This window comes from Triturus cristatus, chromosome 9, assembly GCF_964204655.1.
Source record: "Triturus cristatus chromosome 9, aTriCri1.1, whole genome shotgun sequence".
Lineage (NCBI taxonomy): Eukaryota > Metazoa > Chordata > Amphibia > Caudata > Salamandridae > Triturus > Triturus cristatus.
In genome coordinates, this window is record NC_140592.1 from 709150931 (window position 1) to 709176077 (window position 25147).

The 25147-nt window shown below is 52.0% G+C and overlaps 1 protein-coding gene across 1 annotated transcript in view; it reads right to left on the reverse strand.

Moving 5' to 3' along the window:
• Positions 1-25147, reverse strand: part of SART1 (spliceosome associated factor 1, recruiter of U4/U6.U5 tri-snRNP) — a 698390-nt gene that overhangs the window by 417372 nt on the left and 255871 nt on the right. Inside the window, exon 5 of the mRNA XM_085625869.1 lies at positions 5757-5862. Coding sequence (XP_085481995.1) covers positions 5757-5862 — 106 coding nt within the window. The remainder of the gene's footprint in view (positions 1-5756; positions 5863-25147) is intronic.

A 25147-nucleotide genomic window follows, 5' to 3' on the forward strand; every position in this document is an offset into this window, starting at 1 on the left:
ATCCTGAACTTCTCCTTCCGGAGGAAGGCGTTGATGCTCCTAAGGTCCAAGATAGGGCGTAGGCCCCCTTTGCCCTTCTTGGGAACCAGAAAGTAGTGGGAGTAACAACCCCGTCCTACTTCTGGGCCAGGAACGCGCTCGAAGGCCCCCTTGGCCAAGAGGGCCGTAACTTCCTCATGCAGAAGTTGCAAGTGATCCCCCGACATGCCGTGGTACTGCGGTGGCATGGCTGGAGGGGTCGCCTCGAAGGGGTGGGAGTAGCCCCTTCGGATGATTTGCAGCACCCACCTGTCCGAAGTGATGGTACGCCAGTGGAGCAGGTGATGGCAAACGCTGCCTCCCACTGGCATGGAATGGGCCTCAAAGCTCGGACTAGGAAGGCTTTGAGGCAGATGCTGCGGGAGCGGATGTGGGCTGACCGGCTCTCTGTCCCCCTGCTCCGCCACGGCGGAATCCACGTCCGCGACCGCGTTGAGGCTGGTTCTGCGGCCTGTGGCTGGACGAACATGCGGGGGTGCCCCTTCCTTGGCCACGAAAGGGGCGAAAAGCAGTAGTTTGCTGGTGCTGGGCCGACAGACCCAAGGACTTGGCCGTAGCCCTGGAGTCCTTAAAGCGCTCCAGCGCGCTATCTGCTTTGTCGCCAAAAAGGCGACGGCCATCAAAGGGCATGTCCATGAGAGTGCTCTGGACAACCCCTGAAAAGTTCATGGACCTCAGCCAGGCATGACAACGAATCGCCACCGTCGTTGCAATCGCTCTGCCAAGCGAGTCCGTGGTGTCAAGTCCACATCTAATGGAATACCGTGCTGCATCACGCCCCTCAGCAAGAGCCTGGGCGAGCCGTGTCCTGGCCTCATCTGGACACTGGGGCAGCACGTCCACCACCGTATCCCACAGATAGTGGGCGTAACGGTCCAAAAGGCATGCAGTATTAATGGACCACAACCCAAGACTGAGTGAGGAAAACAGTTTCTTGCCAAATTGTCCCATTGTTTTGGATTCCCAGTGCGGACGGAAAGGCGGTTTGGGACGTGAGGCCTGGATAACCAGACTCTCAGGGGTGAGGTGTACGGACAGAAAGCAGGGGTCGCCCGGAGCTGGGCGGTAGCGTCGGGCCACGTTCCGATCCACAGGCGAGACTGTGGAGGGCTTGGACCAAGTGCCCATCAGGTCGTCATTGAGGGCCTCATTAAACTGGAGCAGAGACTCCGAAGAGCTTACTGGCGGTTGAAGCACCTCAGTGAGGAGGTTAGTCCTCATGGTCGCTCCAGGCGCAAGGCCTTGGCCACCTTACGCAGCACCACAGCATAAGTAGCACCCTCCTCCGTAGCCACGGAAGGAGAGATGAAATCAGTGTCAGGCGAAGTGTCTAGACCACTGGCCTCCCCCAGCTCATCTGCCCAGTCCTGACTTAACTGGCACTGCTGTGCCAGAGGGTCCTCAGACCCCTCCCAGTCCTCCCCTTCATCAGTGTCCTGGTAATCAGGCAGAAATTACGGAGCCGGGTCATAGGCGAAAGGGTCACCCATCGATGCCGGAGACGGCGCCGAGCGGCACCGCTCCGAGGCCGGACCCAGACTGGGACTGAAACCAGGGACGGCGTCGTCTGAGGACGGCGCCGGGAGCGGCACCATGGGGGTCGGCGCCAGCGGAGGAGTCATGAGGTCAACTGGCGTCGACCGGGATCCAGGCCTGGATCCCACGGGGGCCTGCGGCGTCCGGATCGAAGTAGACGACGGCGCCGAAGCCGCTGCCTCACTAGGACCCCCAGTCGGACCTCTGGGGCCCGCTGGCTCGACGGCAGGAAGAGAGTCCTCATGGCCACAAGGAAGTCTCAAATCTCGCCCGGAGTCGCATGAAGCCAGGGACCGGAGGGTGTGGGGCCGGATGAGACTCCTGCGGCTCCGGTGGGGCCGCACGGGTGGTGCCACCCGTGCCCTCGGCCGAGTCGCTCGACCGGCAAGGGGAGTCAGAAGAGCGATGTCGCTACTTCGACTTCTTTTTGCCATGCCTCGACTTACCCGAGTGCGAGGACTTGGATCCCGACGAGTGGTGAGGACTGCGGCTCCACGACCGGCCCCTCGACTTCCTCCTCGACCGGGACCTCGAGCAGCGCGGAGCCGACTGCCGGATCTCGAGGAGCTTGCGGGACCGCTCCCGATTAGCTTTCGACGTCAAGGCCCGGCAGTCGGGGCACGACTTGTCATCGTGGTCGGCCCCAAGACAGCAGAGACACCGATGGTGGGGGTCGGTAACCGACATCAGTTGGTGACAGACGTCACACGGCTTGAACCCAGGCATCCCTACCGGCAACAGGAGTCGAAGTCGACTCGAAAAAGATAGACAAAATGTCCAAAAAGTTAGTCAAAAAATGACTAAGGGTACGCTCTTCCCGGATCTGCGCTTGCTGGCGCGGAAAAAAGAAGAACTGTCTTCAGTGTGGGAGGGTGGCATCTAAGTACTCTGACGACGTCATCCCGGTGTTCACGACGCTGACGACGGACGTGGAGCCGCAGACGACGCCTACCGATGCCTAGGGTACTGCTGACGAAAAATCTTTCCGGATCCAGCCTGACACCTGGGGATATTCTAAGGTAAGGAATCTAACTAACGTGTTTCTTTCAGGTACAAAAGTCAGAAACCTAGGTGTCATGTTTGACGACAAGCTATCATTCATGCACCATGCAAACACAGTTGTCTCATCATCATTCTATACCATCAGGATGATAAAAAAACTTCTACCTTTCTTACCATCCAGCGCCGGCAGGACTCTTATTAGCACGCTGGTTATGTCTAAGGTAGACTATTGTAATGGTCTACTTATCAATGTCCATGAAAGAGTCCTTAACAAATTACAAATGGTGCAAAACACAGCGGCAAGGATTTTGTCAGGCATCCCCAAGTCCAAACCAATTTCCAAGGTGGTACGACAGTTGCACTGGTTACCTATCAGGAGCAGAACAAAGTTCAAGGTCCTATGCATCGCCTACAAGGCAATTCACAACACAGGACCTGAGTTCCTGAAGAAAACTATGTTCCTACATACCTAGTAGACCCCTTCGCTCATCAGCAGCAAATTTGCTCTCTGTCCCCAGAACCAAGAAAGGCTCCTGGGGCGACAGAAGATTCACTGTCGCCACTGCCAGACTATGGAACACACTCCCCACTTCACATCAAGACCATTCCCACTCTGCTTTCCTCCTAGAAGCAACAAAAAACTTGGCTCTTTAACCAATAAATCACTTGCTCCCAGTCCCTCCTCTGTTCAGCCGTCCTGAGCACCGAGACACCCAAGGGTATTTGCGCGCTCTACAAATTGCCTAAGATAAATAAATAAAATAAATAGATATTTTAGGCTGCGGTGTATTTGCAGTACTACCACGGAGGACCGCGGTACTGCAAATTCAAAACAAGCTGTCTGATTGGGTAGCTGCAACATGAAGAGAAAATTGGCCCTCTATTTTATGAAAACACAAAAATAAGTAATAAGGGCGCAGAGTAGGGGGGTACCCTGGGCCTTTTGTCCCTGCAGGACAGCCCTAAAATAAAATAAAAACGTTTTTTTCATGGTGCAGCAGTACCGCAGCACTAACACTATGCTCAGCGCAGCACCCAGTGTAATTTCATTGAAGTACTACGGAGCTGTAGGGGGAAAAAAGGTTGGGGGGCCTGTAGGGCATTGTAAAGATCATGGGCATTGGCCGCAAGGGGTGTTGACTGCCCGCGAGGGTTGGCCGTCCACAGGGGGTCAGGTCAGACTCTGCAGCCAACCCCATGCCTTCAGCTGTGCGCAGCAGTGGTTTAGCCACACGCAAAGGGTGGGCGTAGGGCAAGACTATGCGGCACAGGGTAGGCCTTGTTCGGTATGGTAAAAAAATAAAAAAAAATAAAAAAAAAAAAAAGGTACGTTAATAAAACACTAGAAATTTACTGGGTAAAAAAAAAGGAAAGCAAGTTTAAAGTGATATTATAGCTAGATGAAAATGCCAGTCAAACTAACATTTTAAACTTTTAAAAAAACATAAAAACCTGAAATTCAACAGCTGTAATGAACTTAACTATTTGCGCCCTTGCCATTCACTGCTTACGCCCTTACATATTACACCACTCAGGATATGTTCTATGACATAATTGATAACAAATTCGACTTCTGAAATTACAACACTGATGACAGTCTGTATGACGGGGGCAGGAGTCATAGCTACTTTATTTAACTGTAACTGGTGAATTTCAGTTTTTTTTAATTGAAAATGTTAAATTTTAACAGACATTTTCACCTGTCACTTTAACCTATCCATATGTATCTATATATACACACTGTTAAAAATATATTTAAATGCATAGTCTAAGTTTTTGTGGTTATTATGTTTTGAGAACTGTTAAGTTTAGTAAGGTGGATTTTCATAGTTAGAAAGAAAGAAAAAAAAAAAAAAAAAAAGGAGGCCAAGATCACAAAATCTCCAAAATGTATCTATCATTATTAACAAATAGCCCCACCACACTTGATACACCTAGGGTGGCGTGGGAGGGAGATCTTGGCCAACTCGACGGAGATGATTGGTACGACGCACTACCATTCCCCCCCCACCCTCCCCCCGAAGGGCTACGATTGCAATGCGGCTCCGACTAATTCAATTTAATTACCTACATAGAGTGTACTTTATCCAAGTCCGGCTGTGGAGGGCGGGCCCAGTGGCATCCCAAACGTGTTTGCGATGTGGTCGGGAGGATGGCACCTTACTTCATACAGTGTGGCAGTGTACAGCGTTTGCTAGGTTCTGGCGGGTGATATGGGCCTGTTTGACAGAGGTGTTGGGGTGGGAGCTCCCTTCCTCGCCTAATTTAGCACTTCTACATATCATGGAAGGGATTGGCGGGAATATATATATAAACGTCATCTACTGCTATTGGGCCTAGTGCTAGCAAAACGAGATATTGCGCGTAACTGGAAAGCTGAAACCCCACCTTCCTTATCCGCATGGAAAAATGATTTGGATTTTAACATGGGGTTGGAGATACCCATTTTTAAAGCACGGGGTTGAACGCAAAAACACCCGAACATTTGGAGGCGGTGGGTGGTGTATAGAGGCATATGTTTAGAGCCCATTCCATCCAGGGACGATACAGTATAGAAACGATAGCACAGGACCAAGATATATGAGACAAGTGGTTAAAGGGGAATTGCTCCGCAGCGAACTGGAGTGTAAGTGGTGCTGGAGATGCAGAATTACAACAGTGCAATGGGGGGGGGGGGAAGAGTTAAATGGGGTACATTTAATTGTTTCTCCTATTTATGTTACAACAGGGGAAAGTAAATATCTAAAATGTCAATGCTAATTTGTTGTATTTTAAAATAGAGCAGATGACCTCTGGTTGGGGGGGGGGCTCTGCATTGTATGTGCTAATTGGTGCAATAAAAGATGTTTATAAAAAATTTTTTTAAAAGGGGGATCTCCTATTTAGGGATGCAAAAACTACCTGCGGATTTCCACTGCTATACCAGTTCAACTGCGGCTTAAACCACTGAAACCAAAACAGGCAAAGGCTTAGATAAAATGGCTCCACAAACAGAAGCAGATGGAGTTATCTTGCACTAAATTAAAATTCAGTGTTATATGTTTAAATTCTAATACAAATGTTGAAGTTACTTTTAACTTGACGTACATTTTAAAGGATCGGATCACCTTTTGAAGAAAGTTAGTATAAACTTAGACTGCCTCTAGCAATCAGAAATGGAAACAAATGCCACTGCTCACCCTTCTCTCAGCCATATCCCGTTCAACCTGGATCTTCCGACTCCTCTCAATCCAAGCCACAGTGTCATCCAGCCAGAGTTCATCTTCTCCCAGAGTCTTGACCTTCCTGAAAGGTAAAGTCACAAGTGAATATGTTGTTGCATCGTAAACTTAAGACAGCCCAACTTCGAGGAAAACGGATACTTGAACCAGTAATCTCCAGGCTCGAAATTCAAAATCATGACTATTTTACAGAGCTGATCATAATTTGGTTCCAGGAGAACCTAGGTCTTAAAAAAAAAAAGTTCAACATTCTATTCTTGAGTCTATTAAGTCTGGAAACAGCAGTCAATCCACCCAAAGACCTATGACACTTATATAAATAGACTAACAGCCTTGGCAAGGGACCAAAAGGTTAACAAAAAAAAGTTAAGCTCTTCGCAGCAGCTGTTAAGTGCTGCTACCTGCACTTAATTGTTACAAACTCAAACATTGGACTCTTTGTTCTCCACTACAATAGAGGTTTCCTTTTGAAATTGGAGTTTAGAGGCTCTGTATCTGATCCCGCCCCCTAACACACTGGCCTGGTTTGATGCCCTACAAATGTCTATAATGGAACGAGCTTTAAAAAATAAATTAAAAAAAACACCAATACTACCGTTGTCTTGGTATACTAAACATTAAGTCCTAAGGAAGTTTTATCTGGGATGTAAATGTCCAGTATTTGTAAAGCGTGAACAATTACCTGAAGGTGTCAAGGCGCTGGAGACCCTCGGGAAGATTAAGTAAGCTATTGCCCAGAGTCACATGGTGCCCGGGCTGATCTGCCGCCAGCACTGGAGATCGAACAGTGAGCCCACGGGTTCCGACGTCCGTTGCCCTGGCCGCTGCGCCACACCTCTTCCACAAACTGGTTATGAATTTGGGATACAGCTGGCAATAGTAACCAGGCCCTATGAAAGAAGACCTTCTTTCCAAAACCAAGGTTATTTCCAAATTGCTATGAAATTCTGTCCATCACTGGAATGGTTGAAGGAGCCAAGCAGATCCACTAGCAGCAACCCATAAGGCTGGTAGCTACCAAAAGGCATTGGTCAATATGTTTGACACAAGGTACCACAGACTTAAGACGTCTATAATATGCAGGTCACGCATATGCATCATAGAAAGGACAAGACTGGCCTTCTGCCTTCAGAGATAGTGATAAGAGCACCATTAAATTGGTAAGAAGAACCACATTATTTTACCCCCCCCCCCCCCCCGCGAAAAAAAAAAGTTATACATTTATCTAGGCTATATCATTAAGTAAAAGCCAAACTTTTGCCTTGGCGCTATAGAGTAAATGATCAGATGAATTAAGTGTGGCCTTCGATACGGTCTCACATTCTACCCGTTTGGAGAGATTGGAGGCTTCAGGCATTACGGACATTGCCTTGAAGTGGCAATCCTCTTTCCTGAAAGATCGAACCTTTCAGGTCTCATCAGCCATCAACCCCTCCACTATCCTAACACTGACCCCCCAACCCTATTCTGAGACCTTGATTTTTATGATCTACCAACGCCCCCGATGGATGTGATTGACGAGTCTGGACTCCCCTTATTTTCGTATGCAGATGATTCTCAGATTATTTTCTCACTATCTGGCGAGGTCCTCTGGATTAACAGAAACGCCCTCAAACTCAATGGGAATAAAACCAAAGTCCTGTCCTGGGAAACAACCCTTAACTTTGGAGAGTTAGCCACTGGCCCGCCATACTGGGGCCTTTACCCACCTCGGTGGATAAGGTTAAGAATCTCGGTTTTATTATCGATAAAAATCTTTCCCTGACACCGCAGGTCTCCAAGCGTACAGCCTCCTGTTTTTCCATTCTGAAATGGCTTTAGGAAATTGTTTGATTCCTCTAAGTTCACAGAGAACAGTGCTGCAGGCTTTGGTTACATCCAGATTGGACTATGGAAATGTACTGTGTCTGGGTGCTGATAAAGCCTTGATTCGTCACTTGCAGATCATTCAGAATGCGACCTCCCGCCTTCTTTACCATCTGCCGAGATTTTCTACTGTCTCTCCCTTGCTTCATAAACTGCACTGGTTGAGGGTTGACAAATGGATTACATTCAAGGCCTTAAGTTACATGTTTAGCACTTGACACTGTCTCACTCCCTCATATTCAAGATTCCGTATCTCCATATGTCCCTACCCAAGCACCAAGATCAGCCAACCTCGCAGTTTACTGTGCCTAGGTTTCACAGAGCTTGTTTTATGGGGTGCTCCTTCTCTGTTCTAAGTTCAAAACTGTGGAATTTTCATCCGGTTGTTCTCAGATCCTATAACTCATTGCTTCATTTCTGTAAGAACCTAAACACTTTGCTCTTTAACTGCCTTGACTGAACACTTGCCACCTTAGGTATTCTTCTTGCTGTGCCCCTGCCATTGTCCGCCGATGGCGTCGGGAGACCCTTTTGGGTAGCTGCACGCTCTATAAGCTTCTTAAATAAAAAAAAAATAAAAGATGAATGATGGAGGAAACAGAAATTTCCAGATTTACAGTAGTTTAATTAAACAGCCAGGCACTTATCTTCGAAAAGTGTATATTGTTACTATCTGCTTTGAAGGTGGTAAGCCGGTGATAGGCAGAGAAATCCAGAGGCAGGATCAATGAAAACAAGGGTCATCCTTTGAAGCCGAACGAGAGAGAGAGAATATATATATATACTCCAGAGAAGTGGGCACGGACACCAAAAGTAAAGTGCTTCCAAATTTAGTGCTCAAACAGGTTTATGACGTGTTTCAGCCACCATGAGTGGCCTTAATCACATATGACGTGCTGATGCGTTTTCAGCAATTTAAACAAACCATAATCCCACAGGATTCATGATGTGAATGGCATTGAAGAAAGACTTAAATGCCTAGTACCAGTTTCTTTATAGCAAAAGCAGGCTACTGGCATTTCATCATTTCGAAAATAGAAATAGGACATCGAAAACATGGTAAAACTATATACTATGACATATCTTAATAGAAGGCATTTAAAAATATAAAGAGCATAAATGCTCGGGCTTAAAAAGAATGCATATTAAACATCTATTACCATAGTCAAAAATGTGTAAGCTAGATATTGCCTCAAAAAGCCTGTCATGTTGAATGTACCCGACATGTTTAAAAAAAAATATCTCCATATCAGATTGCAGATTAATAGTTTATTATTGCCATCCTCAAATGGAGTAACAAATGTCGAGCCCTAATGCTCAAAGATACAAAATGAAACCTGTAAAAAATAAAAATAAGAAAAAATAAAAAAAACATTTACAAATTCATATGGGCTCATCCCGCAATTGCCTAAAATCTCCACGAACATTTCTAAAGTGCTGGCTGTGAAAAGTGCAAAGTAATAAAATGCTGAATGTGATACAGTACTAAAATAAAAAATAAAAAAACAAAAGGGAAGGTATAAGCAGCTGAGTAAACTACAAATTTAATGTTAAACTATTCATAAAATAGCAGTATAAATATATCCTCCTGATCCCGACAAAGTAAACTCCATTTGGAGGCAGGGTGCTGTTAACATATCATCCAATTCAATTCCAAAAAAACATATATACCTAAATCTGTAAACATTAGGTATGTAAATATGTTTTATGGAACAATAGTGCAAATCCTCATTGTTAAGGCCATTGGGTGTTTTGGGATCCAACTCTAAAATGAATCTTGACTCCAGCTGACAGAGCATTTTTCCTCCGTATCCACCTCTTCTCAGAGGCAGCACTGTTCCAATCACATATTATATTAGACCGCTGAGGTCATTGTTGTGTTTCAATTTAAAGTGCCTTGCTACTGGATATGTGGGGTCTGAATTTACTATCGCCCTCAAGTGCTGCAAAATCCTCAAGTGCCCCTGCAGCTTCGTCCTACCCACATAGCGCAGCCCACAGGTGCACTCATGGATATTCACTGCAAACTCCATTCTGCAATTGTAAACACCCTTCAATTCGACTATTTTTGGGCTAAATGCTGTTATGTGTTTCGAAGTGTTGACCCCAAATCTGCAGCCCTACATGAACTGCATTTATAAAATCATTTTTTTGGTAAAAGCCAACTTGTTTTAACAGCTAATTCGGGGCTACTCTTGACCTACGCACTTCTCACAGAGGGTGCTCGCCTCAAAGTAAGGGTGGGCTGATCAGGTAGTAATTAGCTTAAAACGGCATCTGTTAAAATAGGACAATGGTTATTAATGATGGACCTTATCTTCCTTTCCTGCCAGCTGTGGGTGGTAATAAGTCTAACCTTAGTCTCTTCAACCGGTCTTAATGTACTGATGTTATGGTTGGATTCAGTGTAAGTATGCGTTTGAATAAGCATGGTCTCTCTAGATTTTTTATTTGTTTTTGAAATTGCCTGCTCAATGATCCTGATAACATATACTTGCTCGAAAAAATCTATTGTTAGCCTCTTTTTACCATGACACTAAGGGCCAGATGTAGGTAATCCACAAATACCGAATTTTACCGATTCGGTATTAAGAAATCGGTATTTCTTATGTAGGTTATGAATCGGTAAAAAACACAGATTACTTAATATTCCTTATTACCGAATCGGTACCGATTCAGTAATAAGGAATACCTACCCATTCATTCCTATGGGCTTGGAGGCCCATAGGAATGAATCTAAAGCCATTCTGTATTAGTGATTCGGTATTTCAAGGGTGCCAGGGTGTCCAAAGGACACCCTGTTGCACCCCTGAAATGTGCCTGTGTGCACATGTGGCACACATTCATGCCCGAAGGGCATGGATGTGTGCCACATGGCACTTATAAAAAAAAATTCAAAAGTGAATTTTTAAAGGAATTTGTTAATTACCACCAACTTGAAGTTGGTGGTAATTAACGAATTCTTAAAGCACATAAGCACTCTTATGTGCTTTCTACATTGCATTTACTGAATCGATAAATACCGATTCGGTAAATACCGATTCGGTAAATATCGAATCATCACCTACATTAGGAATGGCTAAATACTGGTCGGTAACCCTGAAATTTACTGAATTTCGGGGTTACCGACAGGTATTTAGCCACCTACATCTCGCCCCAGATCTTTATCTTACGACAGATCTTACGCAGTCTCAAAAATCCACCATAAGGGATACTAGAAGTAAAATGTCTAGGATGGAAACTAGACGTGTGGAATGTGAAGTTGCCTGCAGTGCTTTTACAGTGTAATCTAGATTCTAATGTATTGCCCGCAACATATATATGCACACCCAAGAAATCAATTGCATGTTCATCAACGTGTGCAGTAAACTCCAATTTGAGTTTGTTGACATTAAAATGCTCTACAAAGGCTACTGCACTGTCCTTAGAACCCTTACATACTATACATACATCATCGATTTATCATAGCCAGCTAATCACATGTGATTCCCAATATATTCGGTAAATCACTAGGAGAACCTGCTCCTCCCACCAGCCTACGCGTAAACACGCATAACTGGGGGAGAAACATGCTCCCATAGCCACACCCTTCAGCTGTTCGTACACCTCTATCACAAATAAGAAGTTGTTATTCAAACACCAGCTTATTAAATCTAAGAGCATTTTGTTATGATGAACAAGTAACTTACCTTCGGTAACGATACATCTGTAAGAGACAGATTAGTAATGGATTCCTCACCTTAGAATTACCCCCAGGCGTCAGACTGGATCCGGAGAATTTTTTCGTCAGCAGTATCTCTGCGCGTTGATAGGTGGCGTCGGTCGACTCCACGTTCGTCGTTGGAGTCGTGGTCGCTGGGATGATGTCGATGTATCTATTTAGACGCCGCCCTCGCACGCTGACTTCAGTTCTTTACACGACATTCCACACCAGAAGCGCAGTCATGCAAGACACTACCCACTGGTGCACAAAAACTATGGCCCTGCAAGGGAACTGCCTTATCCTAGAAAGCAGTTTGCAGAAAGGGGAGGATGGGTGGGGCTGTGAGGAATCCATAACTTACCTATGTCTCTTACAGATAGATTGTTACCAAAGGTAAGTAACTTGTTCATCTGAAAGAGACAGTTAGTTATGGATTCCTCACCTTAGAATAGATACCCCAGTAATACCAACCCCGGTGGTGGGTCTGTGAACTAAGTTCACACCAGAAAGACCTGGAGAACTGAACGGCCGAAGAAGCCGTCCCTCCGGACTTGGCTGTCCAAGCAATAGTGTTTGGTACATGTGTGCAGTGAAGCCCACGTAGGTGCCTGGCAAATATCATGGAGGGGGATTTCACGTCCCAAAGCAGTGGGCGCGCAGTCCCACTGAAGGTTCCTTTTTCACTAAGGAGTCGCAGATTTTGATGCAAAGAACGACCCATCGGGAGATGGTTTGTTTTTGCACGGCCCGGCCTTTCTTGGTGCCCACATAACCAACAAAAACCGGTCATCCACCCGGAATTGTTTTGTGCGATCTAGATAGAAGGAAAGCGCACGTTCTGGATCCAGACGGTGGAACCTTTCCTCCTCTTTTGAAGGATACGGAGGCTGGAAGAAGGTGGGTAAAGTGATGGGCTGTCTTATATGGAAAGAGGTAACCACTTTGGGAAGGAAAGAAGGCCTAGTGCGGAGAACAACCTTGTCCGGATGAACAGCCAGGAAAGGAGGCTTAGAAGAAAGGGTCTGTAGCTCACTCACCCACCGAGCTGAAGTGATGGCAACCAGAAAGGCAGTTTTAAACGTTAAAAGTCTGAAAAGACAGTTATGTAGCGGCTAGAAGGGAGCACACATCAAATAAGTAAAAACCAGGTTCAAGTCCCACTGGGACATCACGAAAGGAGTAGGAGGAAACAAATGAGTAATGCCCTTAAGGAAACGATTTACAATAGGGGACTTGAAAAGATAATGCTGATCAGGCAGCCGAAGGAAGGCCGAAATGGCCGAAAGATCGCCTTTGAGAGTGCCCAGAGCAGAGCCCTGCTGGGCCAAAGAAAGAATGAAAAGGAGAACCTCTGAAAGGGGGGCAGAAAGGGGATCCACAGCCTTTGCTCTGCACCTTGCCACACATTTGTTCCATCTACAGGCTTATACTGTTTTAGTGGAGGGCTGCCTGGCTGCCAAGATAACATTACAGACATCGGGAGGAAGGTCGAAAGCTGTCAACTGTTGCCGCTCAATATTCACGCAAGGAGGTGGAAGCAGGACAGGTTTAGGTGGAGGACCGTCCCCTGCTGTTGCGACAGAAGATCCTACCGAAGAGGCAGTCTGATCGGAGGATCGATGGCCATGTGTAACAGCTCGGGATACCAGACTCTTCTCGCCCAATCCGGAGCCACAAGAATGATTTGGGCCCGGTCGCGCTTGATCTTCAGCACTGTGGGCAGAAGTGGTATAAGCGGAAAGGCGTATAGAAGACCGCAACTCGACTCGCAACGAAAAGCGTCGCCTAGCGAGTGCCGCCTTGGCAATTCCAATGCACAGAACTGCTGACATTGCGTGTTCTCTTCAGTGACGAATAGATCTAACCAAGGCTCTCCCCACTGCTGAAAGAGACCTTGCACCATCTCCAAGTGAAGACGCCATTTGTGATCCATTATGCACCTGCGGCTGAATTAGTCTGCCCTGGCATTCAGAGAACCTGTCAGGTGTTGAACCACCAGGGATATGCCCTGATGTTTCAGCCTCTTGACATAGGATCCACAACCCCACCCCACCCCACCCTGTTTGTTGCAGTACCACATGGCGGTGGTGTTTTCCGTGAACACCTTACTACTCTTCCCCGGACAGAGGGAAGGAATGCTTTTAGTGCAAGATGAATCGCCCGAAGCTCCAAATGGTTGACATGGAGGCCGGACTCCACCGGACACCAGAGGCCTCTGATCTCCGCCTCTCCCCTGTGGCCGCTCCACCCCAGCAGTGATGCATCTGTCACCACTGTAAACCTGGGTTGGGGAAGGGAGAGGGATCTGCCGTTGACCCAATCTCAGTTAGTTGGCCACCACTGCAACTGGTGTGCAGTGCCCTCCGAGATCTGGACCTAATCGGAAAGATTCCCCTGATGCTGTGCCCACTGGAATTTCAGGTCCCACTGCAGAGCCCGCATATGCCCCCTGGCATAGTCCACCAGCAGGATGCAGGAGGCCATGAGGCCCAGTAGCCTCAGGGTCATTCGGACTGAAACCCAGGATAGAGGCTTAACGATCGGAATCATAGCCTGAATGCAAGAAACTGGCTCTATATATACTACACCAAAATGAGGTATAGTGTGTGTGTAGAGTCCAAGTGTCCCCAGAGGTAGGCATAGGTTAAAGTAAGATAGAACCTTACTCTCGAATACTGGTAGCTTGATCGAGCAGTAAGGCATTATCAGAGGACAGTGTTAAGCATTTGATGTACACACTCAGTCAGCAAATGAATTCACACACTCAAGAACTGAACCCTAGGCCAATTGTTTTTGTATAAAAATATACTGTTTATTTTTAGAACCAAGCAAGCATGGCACAGGTAAGCATTAAATACTTTTCAGTAATAAGTTACTGGATTTAGAACAGTTTGAAAATGCAATAGTAATTGTACTTTATTTGATTTACAGTGGAACAGTAGTATGCAACACTTAGCAAATACAGTACATTGAAATGAATAGGCTTTTTCAGTAAATTAAAGGTAAGTTACTTTTCACGTTACTTTTCTAACTCAGTGCTGGATACCTAGATTCAGCACTGGGACATTTCCTGCAAACTGGTGAGTAAACACGCCTTGGTTAGTTGTGCAATTTTTAAAGAATACTTTTGGGTTTCAAAACTCGGTCAGTGATGCACTGCTGTTGCCCCCCCTCAGCGGCAATAGGGCGGCCGGGTGCAGAGTGTTGAGGCCCAGTGTTATCCAATGAGAGGGGGGGGGGGGGGGGTTGGGGGCCTCCGGTTGGTGGCTGCTGGCAAACAGGCCACTGGGTTGTGGGAGCAAAGCTCCTAGGGTTAAGGTCAGGGTAAATGGGGAAACAAAGTAGCACAAAAGGTGCACCCTCACCGACACTGGGGCGACTGGATGCAGAGTGCTGTTTCGACGTCGGGTGCCCTGTTTTCTATGGAGATCCTCTGGTTTGCAAAAGCACTGCAGGTAGGGAGACAAAGGAATTCTGGGTGCGACCACCACTTGGAGAGGTAAGTTGGAAAGTTAAAGGTTGGCTAGGCACAGTCAGTTTGGGCACACAAGGCCATGGGGCGTCTGGTGCAGGGGTGTCTTTTGGGGTCGGATCTTCTTACCAGCTCCTGGTCGCGGTTAGGGGGCCTTCTGGATTTAGGCTGCAGGTGTCGACTGGCAGCTTGAGGTAGGTCAGGGGTCGCCAGATCTCAGGCCAAGATCGCCGGGGTGACCTCGTCGTGGTGTTTTTCCACTCGAGCTCGGGCCAGGTTCGGCAGGTGCAGAGTGGGCTGGATTCGCGGTCTCTGGCTGGCATCAGAAGCTGCAGTTTGGTCCAGTGTTCACAGGAGATTCAGTCTTTGAAGTGAAGGCAGGCAGGTCTTCCGGGGTTTTTGAGGTTGCTGGCTGCAGGACACACCGGAATGTCGCAGGAGCAGCTTCGAGGGGAGACAGGCCTGGGGCCAAGTCAGTGGGCATCGTCCTCTTGTTAGCTCTGCATGGCTCTTCATCCTTCTTATCTTCTTTTCTAATCCTTTCTGGATCTGGGTTCTTGGTTCCGAGCTGCCCCCTAAATACTGTATTTAGGGGGTGTTTTAGGGGTCTTGAGCCAATGGGCTACTGACCTTAGGGTGACTACACCTTTGGTGTGATCACCCCATGTGGGGGAGTGAGCACAATCCCTAGTCCTGATTGGGGGGTGCCTGCCATTTGCAAGATGGCGAGCACTGGAGAGTGGGCTTCACCTCGCCTCCCCCACCTGAGGGGTGGAGCTGGCAGAGGTGGGCCCACCTCCTGGGCTGGCTAGTTTTTCCCTCCCGTCTTCCCGCCAAAAGGGAGGGGAGACAGGAAGGGGGCCTGCTTCTGATAGCAGGAGAGGCTGGGGGTCACATTACAAAGGCTGTCAGGCCATTGAAGCTCCCCTGCCACAGATGGCTCTTCCTGGCCTGGGGGAGGTGTGAACACCTCCGCCCAGGAAAGGCTTTGTTTCTGGGCTCAGGGAGCATAGGCTCCCACCCTAGGAGCCCAGAAACATGTCTTGTGGTGGCAGGCTGGTGTTTACTAGTCAGGGAACCCACCAGAGGCTGGTCGCTTTTCAGGGGGTATCTCAAAGATGCCCTCTGTGTGTATTTTTCATTATATCCCACACTGGCATCAGTGTGGTTTTAATGTGCTGAGAAGTTTGATACCAAACTTCAGTTTTCAGTGTAGCCATTATGGTGCTGTGGAGTTCGTAATGACAAGCTCCCAGCACCATATACTCTTAATGGCAGCACTGCACTTACAATGTCTAAGAATGGACTTCGACACTGTAGGGGTATAGGGCTCGTGCACCTGTACCCTCACCACTGGCATAGGGCACCCAGCTAGAGGGATGGCTGATCTATGCCAGGGCAGTGGATTCTAGGCATAGCACACAGGGATGTGTGCCATGTCGACTCTTCACTTTGTTCTGCACCAAAACACGCAGCCTGTGTGGAAAGGTACAGGGCCCTTAAGGGTGGCACAATAAGTGCTGCAGCCCTTAGAGGTCTTCCCTGGGCACCTGTGGTACCATTTACCAGGGGCTTATCAGTGGCTAGATATGCCAATTGGGTTAGTTTTTGGGGAAAGAACACAGGCCCTGGGAACCTGATTGGCAGGGACCCAGGGCACATCAAGTCAAAGTGGCATCAGTAGTCTGGCAAAAAGGGGGGGGGGGGGTATGGGTTTACAGCAACCCACTTTCCTACACCGAATATCCCGGACTCGCCGTTCTGGAGGATAAGCCCAAAACTGCGCTGTGTCTAGAACCGCTCCGATGAAAAGGAGCTTGTGAGAGGGGATCAGGTGTGACTTCGGCACATTGATGGCAAACCCCAGCGAATGCAGGAGGTCGGCCTTAGTCTGGAGGTGGGTGACGACAGCCTGGGGCGAGCATGCCTTCAAAAGCCAGTCGTCGAGATAGGGGGAAGACTGGAACCCCTGATCTGCGCAAATGAGCTGCGACCACCGCCTTCACCTTCGTGAACACCCGAGGGGTGCTGGTAAGGCCAGAGGGGAGCACGGTAAACTGAAAGTGCTTGTGGCCTACTGTGAACCGCAGGTAACGCCGGTTGGCCGGCAGGACAGGGATGTGAAAATCAGCGTCCTGCAAGTCCAACACCACCATCCAATCTCCAGGGTCGAGAGCAGAGAAGACCTGAGCCAGTGTCAACATCCTGAACTTCTCCTTCCGGAGGAAGCAGTTGACGTCCCTGAGATCCAAGATCAGACACAGGCCCTTGCCCTTCTTGGGCACCAGAAAGTAGTGGTAATAACAACCATGACCGACTTCTGGGGCAGGAATGCGCTCAATCGCTCCCTTGGTCAAGAGAGCAGTGATTTCCTGTTGGAGAAGGGCCAGGTGATCCACCAACATGCGATGAAATTGAGGTGGCATGGATGGGGGGTAGTCTAGAAGGGGAGGGAGTAGCCCATTCGGACTATCTGCAAAACCCACCTGTCCAACGGGATGTTGAGCCAGTGGGGGAGGCAATGGCAAATCCTGTCGCCCACTAACAATTGATGGGCCTGAAAGGTCGGGCTAGGAGGGTTTGGAGGCTGCTGCAGAGTGGGCGCTGGTGGACTGGCTTGGACATCCCTCGAAAAGCCAGTGGACTTCAACCAGGCGTAGTGTCTCAATGCTACTGACGTGGAAATCGTCCTGCCCAGGGAGTCGGTGGTGTCCAGCCCACACCGGATGGTGAACTTCGCTGCGTTTCTCCCTTTGGCAACAGCACGGGAGAGTACTGCCCGGGCCTCCTCCGGGCACTGTGGCAGCACCTGTGCAACCGTGTCCCACACCGAGTGGGAGTAACGGCCCAATAGACATGCAGCGTTCACCGACTGCAGTCCCAAGTTGAAGGAAGAAAACATGTTCTTCACAAGGTGGTCCAGCTTCTTGGATTCCTTATCAGGTGGTGTGTTAAGGAATGCGTCCATGGATGTTGATGCTTGGACTAGACTACCATGCTCTTAGGGGTAGGATGGGAAGAGAGGAAAATGGGGTCGGGCAATCATCCTGTCCACAGGAGCTCCTGTGTTGGCCTTGGACCAAGTGCCCAAAAGAATGTCCGTAAGGGTCTCACTGAACCGGAGAAAGGGCTCCGAGGAGGCCGCTGCTGTTTGAAGCACCTCTGTCAGAAGGTTAGTCCTGACCGCCACCGTACGAAGCTAGAGGTTAAGGGCCTCGGCTGCCCTACGCAACACCACTGCGTACGATGCACCCTCCTCCGTAGCCACGGTAGGGGGAGATAGCATGCCAAGGTCTGGGGAGGTATCCAGACCACTGGCCTCACCCAACTCCTCTCTCGAGTCCAGTTCCTCTAACTGGTCAGCAAGAGTTTCCACAGAACCCACCGGTCCTCCTCACCATCTCCTGTGAGACACTCAGGGCGGTAGGAAACATCAGGAGAGAACAGGGGTACAAAAGTACAGGTCGGCACTGGTAACAACGTCGGACGATGTCGGTCTGGCTCCATGTCCTCATCGAGGGGGGAGGCCGGGTCGACGCCGGCTGGGGACACCTACGGCATCAGAGGCAGCAGGGGGTGTCGTCACTGCATTCTGCGACGGAGGGTGTGTCACGAGGTCGACCGGCGCCGATCCGGATCCAGCCAAAGCTGCCGACATCGAAGGCCTAGAGCCCCCAACCGAGTCCACGGGGCCCAAATGCGCACCGGCAGAGTCAGCTGCCCGAAGATAGAATGCAAGGCTTTGTAAAAGCTTCGAAGCTGGGCAGGGGTTGCTCCAGGTCCCGGAAAAGGAGGGAAGGCCGGTGCCGAGCCGACAGGCTCCGTGGGAGGAGCCAGATGACTACCTGCCGCGACCCGTCAGCCGACGGACGGGGAGGACCCGAAGAGCAACTATGCTTCTTCGCCTTCTTCTTGTGCTTCGATTTACCCGGAGACGAAGACTTCGAAGAGGAATGGTGGTGATGACTCCGCGACCGGTCCCGCAACCTACCTCTCGACCGGGACTGCAAGTGGCACTGAGCCGACTGAGTCCAGAAGCTTACGAGACCGCTCCCGCAAAGACTTCGGGTCCATGGCCCGGCAGTTGGAGCAAGACTTTGTGTCGTGGCCGCGCTTCAGGCACCAGAGGCACCCAAGATGGGGGTCTGTCACCGACATCAGCTTGTGGCAGGAGCCACAAGGCGTGAAGCCGGTCCGCCAAGTTAACATCCTTGTGCACCAGGAGTTGGAAGACTCAAGAAAAGAAGTCGACAAAAGTCGCAAAAAGAGGGTCAAAAAGTGACTTGAGGTACCGTTCTCTCTGGATCTGCGCGGAAAAAGAACTGACGTCAGCGCACAAGGGCAGCATCTAAACAAGATACTACGACGTTGTGGGAGCCGGCCTCGTGGCGTGGTCCTGTTCCCCCTCGCTAAGCTGCACGAGGTCCCATGCACCTCTGGGCTCCTCCATTTTGGATTATACGTCACGCCACGTGACCACCTGCGTGACCCCGCTTCACCCGGCCTCTGTCCCAGCGAGGCCCGACATCGAGGCGCCAACCCCTGGCCCGGGGGATACCACGTGAACCCTCCCCACACCCGGCGGAGGGCAGTATCGATGGGACCCCCAACCGTCCTTCCACACCTAGGTGCGATCACCCCACAGCTCTCTGGGGCCTGGCGCCTCTCCTGCTGGGCGTCTGGCCGCGCCCTACCCGGCCTCTCCGCCCCCTCCGGGCGCAAGGGTCCGGACATCAAAGGGCTCCAGTCCTATATCTGGGGCGACCCGACAACAGGACAACAGTTGTATCCTGGAGTCAAGAGCCCTGCTGATCGGATCGCGGCTGACCCTACGGAAGAAGACTCATCCTGAACTCACACTCTGAGCCCTGCTGACGACGTCGCGGCTCCACCGTGCTTAAAGACCTTCACGAACCCTTGGGGCCCTGCTGACGCTGTCGCGGCCCGACCTTGTTGAACCTTACCATCAGAGCCCAGCTGACCTCGTCGCGGCTCGACCGAAGCGGACCTACCACCGGAGCCCTGCTGACTGTGTCGCGGCTCGACCCAAGCGGAACTACCACCCGAGCCCTGCAGACGCCGTCGCGGCTCCCCACCTCCGAGCCGCTCTGAGACCAGCACTCAAGGTCTGGCGCAGAGCCCTCCCGTACCTGGTTGGTACGAAGACTGTCCCGCTACCCTATCCCTCTAACAGACATTGAGACTCTTACTGGATCCCTCGATCCCACTGTGAATATTGAACGTACTACTGCTGATAAAGAACCAAGTCAAGCAACTGATATTGAGTCCTGTGTGGTGGTGTTGCTGGGCCTAGTGCGATCATAGGAGAAAGACCTCCCCGAAGGGGGCTTCTCAGCGGCGCTCGGCTATAACTTTGCGGTAGGAAGGCGCCCCGGAATAGTCTCCCCGACTCCCCGGTGGCCCTCCCTCCAACATTTGGTGGCCAGCGACGGGATCCGAGCCAGACGCAATCGTACAGGCAAGTAACGCACCCACTACCTAACCAGACGGAAAAAGAAAAGGAAACCATGGAAGGCCAGGAGGCAACCGTGGCCGCAACCTTCCAGCCGGAAAGGTTGGAGGAATACACCCACAAAGAACTGAAACAATTCTGCAAGGACAAAGGGATCCCAACCACAGGATTGGGCACCAAGGAAGAAATGCAGAAAGCCCTGAAAGCCTGGACAGAACCCGAGACCACTCCGCCCCGAGCCGAAGGGACCTCGGCCCGGGACGGAAACCTGCCGATCCCAACCCCGACAGATGGGGGGCGAACCGTCCCAGAAACCAGCCTTTCCCACGAAGAAATGCGAGAACGGGAGAGGGTCCGGACACACGAAATGGACCTCGCCCAACTCCGGCTGGACGGTGAGCTCCTACTGGCGGAGAAGAAAATAGCCTTGGAGCAACTACGGCTGCAAGAGGAAATCGAGGAAAAGAAGCGGCATCGGGAACTAGAGGAGGGACGGCTAACCCTCGAGCACGAGAGGAGCCTCAAGGAACTTGAACTAAAATCTAAAACAGGGGAGACCAGCACCCCCGGAGCCCGGGACGCTCTGCCACTAACCGAGCCAAAGGTTCACATCCCCAAGGATGTCGTCAAGGAGTACTATAAAAATGACGACATCCAGCAATGGTTCCGAGCGTACGAAGTAGCCATGACCTCCCATCGGGTACCCCGGAAGGATTGGGGTGCCGGCCTATGGGGGAGGTTCCTCAGCGAGGGCCGGGATACCCTGCTGCAACTCCCCGACGCGGTGATGACATCATACGACCACATGAAAGAAGCCCTACTCACACGCTACGGACTATCGGCCGAGATGTACCGGCAGCGCTTCCGGGACTGCAAGAAGCTCCCCGGTATCACGAGGGTCGAATACGTGGACTTCTTCAGCCGAGCATTGGAAGGATGGATAAAAGGAAGCAAGGTCACCTCATACAATGAACTGTTTGACCTCATTGTCTGGGAGCACCTCGCCAACAACTGCTTTGTTGAACTAAGGCAACACCTCCTGGACAGTAAACTGACCGAGCCCCGGAAGCTCGCCGCCGAAGCCGACCGATGGGTCAACACCCGGGTCCCCCGGAACCCAGTGGGGGACTACCAACGGAGTACCACGGGACCTCCCCGCCAGCGAGGCGGAGGAGGGGGGTCCCACCGCAGTCGTGAATTCCCGGCCGGGCCGCCCAGAAGCCCGCCACGAGGCCAAGCCACCAACCACACGTCCCTTACCCTGGGCCGAAGGGGGATCCCTATCGCAAGGCCTGGACCACGACCGACAGTGACCTGCTTCGGCTGCCAGCAGACCGGCCACTATGCGAGCGACCCGGCCTGCCCCGTGAACCGACGGAACGGGACCGCGGGGCCCCCTCCCCGGCAAATAGCCGCCGCAGCCCTGGGGGAGGGAGAAGGAGAGGAGGAAAACCACAACGACGGGTCCCCCGAGTGGGAACCAGCTGCCATGTCGCTTGTATGTCTGGGCTCCCGAGAAATGGTGCCCCGAGCTGCCATCCCAAGCAACACCCAGAAGTACCAACAGTGGGTCACCATCAATGGGCGACGGGCCGAGGCCCTCCGGGACACTGGGGCAAGTGTGACCGCTGCCACCTGGTGACCCCCGAACAAATCCTGCCACATGTCCTATGCCCTGTCCGGACCGCGGACAACACCGAGAGCATGTGCCGGATGGCCAGGATCCCCTTCGAGTGGGGAGGAGTGTCCGTACCCTAAAAGTCACTGTCCGCGACGACGCCCCCGTAGACTGCCTCCTGGGGAATGACCTAGAGAGCTCCCCCTGGGAACAGGTGGAACGCCGAGAGCATCTGGGGATGCTAGGACTGCCCGAGTGGGCCTGCGCCACCACCCGGTCCATGAGCGCCCAACCAGCCGCTGCCACGGCCCCCGACAAGCCGACGGGCCCCGAACTATCACCCTCCTCCGGCACGGAGGAACCTGACGAGGAGGCCGGGCCATCCGAACTTTCTCCCGAAGAGGCCGCCTCCCTCAGCGAGATCCCCGAGCTGGCCCAGTGGCGCCACGACGGGGGCCCCACCCGCGAACAATTCCAGCAAGAGCAGAAGGCCTGCCCATCCCTCGAGGGGGCCCGACAGCAAGCGGCCGCCCAGGCTGCGGGGGACCCCACAGGAACACACTGGGTCTATTGGGACAATGACTTATTGTACAGTGAGCAGAAAGTCGCCGAACTAGGGGCCGGCCGGGTGTTGGTGGTCCCCCCCCCCCCCGATTTCGAGAGTTCCTCCTGAACCTGGCACATGACGTGCCCCTCGCCGGACACCTCGGGCGGGACAAGACTTACAGCCGCCTAGTGACCCATTTCTATTGGCCCCGAATGAGAAGAGATGTGGACCATCACTGCCGGTCCTGCCCGACCTGCCAAGCTAGCGGGAAGACTGGGGGTCGAGTGAAAGCCCCCCTCCAACCATTTCCAACCGTCAATACCCCGTTCGAACGAGTGGGGATCGACATCGTGGGGCCCCTCGACCCCCGAACCGCCCTGGGACACCGCTTCATCCTGGTACTGGTCGACCACGCCACCCGATACCCCGAGGCCATCCCACTCCGCACCGTGACAGATCCAGTGGTGGGCCGGGCCCTGATGGGCATCTTCTCCAGGGTGGGGTTCCCCCGAGAAGTGGTGAGCGACCGGGGTACGAACTTTATTTCGAAGTACATGAGATCCCTCTGGCAACAATGTGGGGTCACCTATAAATTCACCACCCCTTACCACCCCCAGGGGAACGGACTGGTCGAGCGGTTCAACAGAACCCTGAAGGGGATGGTCAAGGGCCTGGAAGAGCCCCTGAGGAGGAGATGAGATGTCCTGCTGCCCTGCCTCCTGTACGCCTATCGAGAGGTACCACAGAAATCCCTGGGCTTCAGCCCCTTCGAACTATTGTATGGGCACCCCGTCCGAGGGCCCCTCAGCCTGGTCAAAGAGGGCTGGGAGGCGCAAGTCCAAGATGCCCCTCCCGACGTCTACCGGTACCTCCTGACCCTGCGGAACCAGACTCGGAAGTTCCGGGCCCTGGCAGAAGCCAACCTCGAAGCCAGCCAAGAAGACATGAAACGCTGGTATGACGAAAATGCCTCAGCCATCGAGTTCGAGCCGGGCCAGCAAGTCTGGGTCATGTCACCCGTGGACCCCTGCGCCCTACATGACAAGTGGACCGGGCCCTTCAAGGTAGTTGAGAGGAAGAGCCCCGTCACGTACCTGGTCGACATGGAGTCCCCGAGGAACCCCCTCCGGGTCCTGCACGCCAACCGGCTCAAGCCTCACTTTGCCCGAACTGAACTAAGCCTGCTGCTGGCTACCGACGATGGGGGCGAAAGTGACTCCGAGCCCCTACCAGACCTCCTGGGGTCCTCGGGCCAAGACAGCTCCTTGGAGGGCGTCCGCCTCTCCGCCACCCTGACACCAGAACAGCGCCATGACTGCCAGAAGCTGCTGCAACCCTTCGCTGCCCTCTTCTCGCTCACGCCCGGGGTGACCCCCTGGTGCGTCCACGACGTGGACACTGGGGACAGCCCCCCTGTGCGACACCGCGCTTACAGAGTACCTGACCGAGTCCGAGCCTGCATACAGACCGAGGTCACCAAGATGCTCGCTCTCGGAGTCATCGAGCCTTCCGACAGCCCGTGGGCCAGCGCGGTAGTCTTGGTGCCAAAGGCCGCCGCCCCCGGCACTGCCCCGGAACTCAGATTTTGTGTCGACTACCGGGGCCTGAACGCAGTCACCAAGACCGATGCCCACCCCTTGCCACGAGCAGACGAGCTGATCGATCGCTTTGGGGCCGCCCGCTACCTGAGCACCTTTGATCTCACCGCTGGGTACTGGCAGATCAAGCTCACTCCCGGCGCCCAGGAACGATCCGCCTTTTCCACCCCCGATGGGCACTACCATTTTCGGGTAATGCCCTTCGGTATGAAGAACGCCCCAGCGACCTTTCAGAGGCTAGTGAACAAGGTCCTGGCCGGACTAGAAGCCTTCAGCGCGGCCTACCTCGACGACATTGCAGTCTTCAGCGACCACTGGGCCGCGCACCTAGGACACCTCGGGGAAGTCCTGACCGCTCTCCAAAGAGCCGGGCTCACCATTAAGGCCAGTAAATGCCAGATCGGTCAGGGATCTGTGACCTATCTGGGCCACCAGGTGGGGAGTTGCCAGGTGGCGCCCCTCCAGTTAAAGGTCGACGCCATCCAGGCGTGGAAGCCCCCCGCAACCCAGACCGCTGTCCGGGCCTTCCTAGGCCTCACAGGCTACTACCGACGATTCATCAAAGATTATGGCAGCCTTGTGGGCCCCCTTACGGAGCTCACTTCCAAGAAGCAGCCCAAGGCGGTGCACTGGACGCCCCGCTGTCAGACCGCTTTTGAGGCCCTCAAGGCGGCCATGTGCGCTGCCCCTGTGCTACAGGCCCCTGACTACAGCAAGGAATTGGTAGTCCAGACCGATGCCTCGGAGTACGGGGTCGGGGCGGTCTTCTCCCAGATGGACGCCAAGGGCCTCGACCGACCTGTGGCCTTCATCAGCCGCCGACTGCTGCCGCGAGAACAGAGGTGGAGCACCATCGAGCGGGAGGCCTTCGCCGTGGTATGGGCTCTCAAGAAGCTCCGGCCCTACCTTTTCGGCACCCACTTCAGGGTCCAAACTGACCACCGGCCCTTGCGGTGGCTCATGCAAATGCGGGGCGAGAACCCCAAGCTGTTGCGATGGTCCATCTCGCTGCAAGGGATGGACTTCACTGTGGAACACCGGCCCGGCAACGACCACGCCAATGCTGACGGCC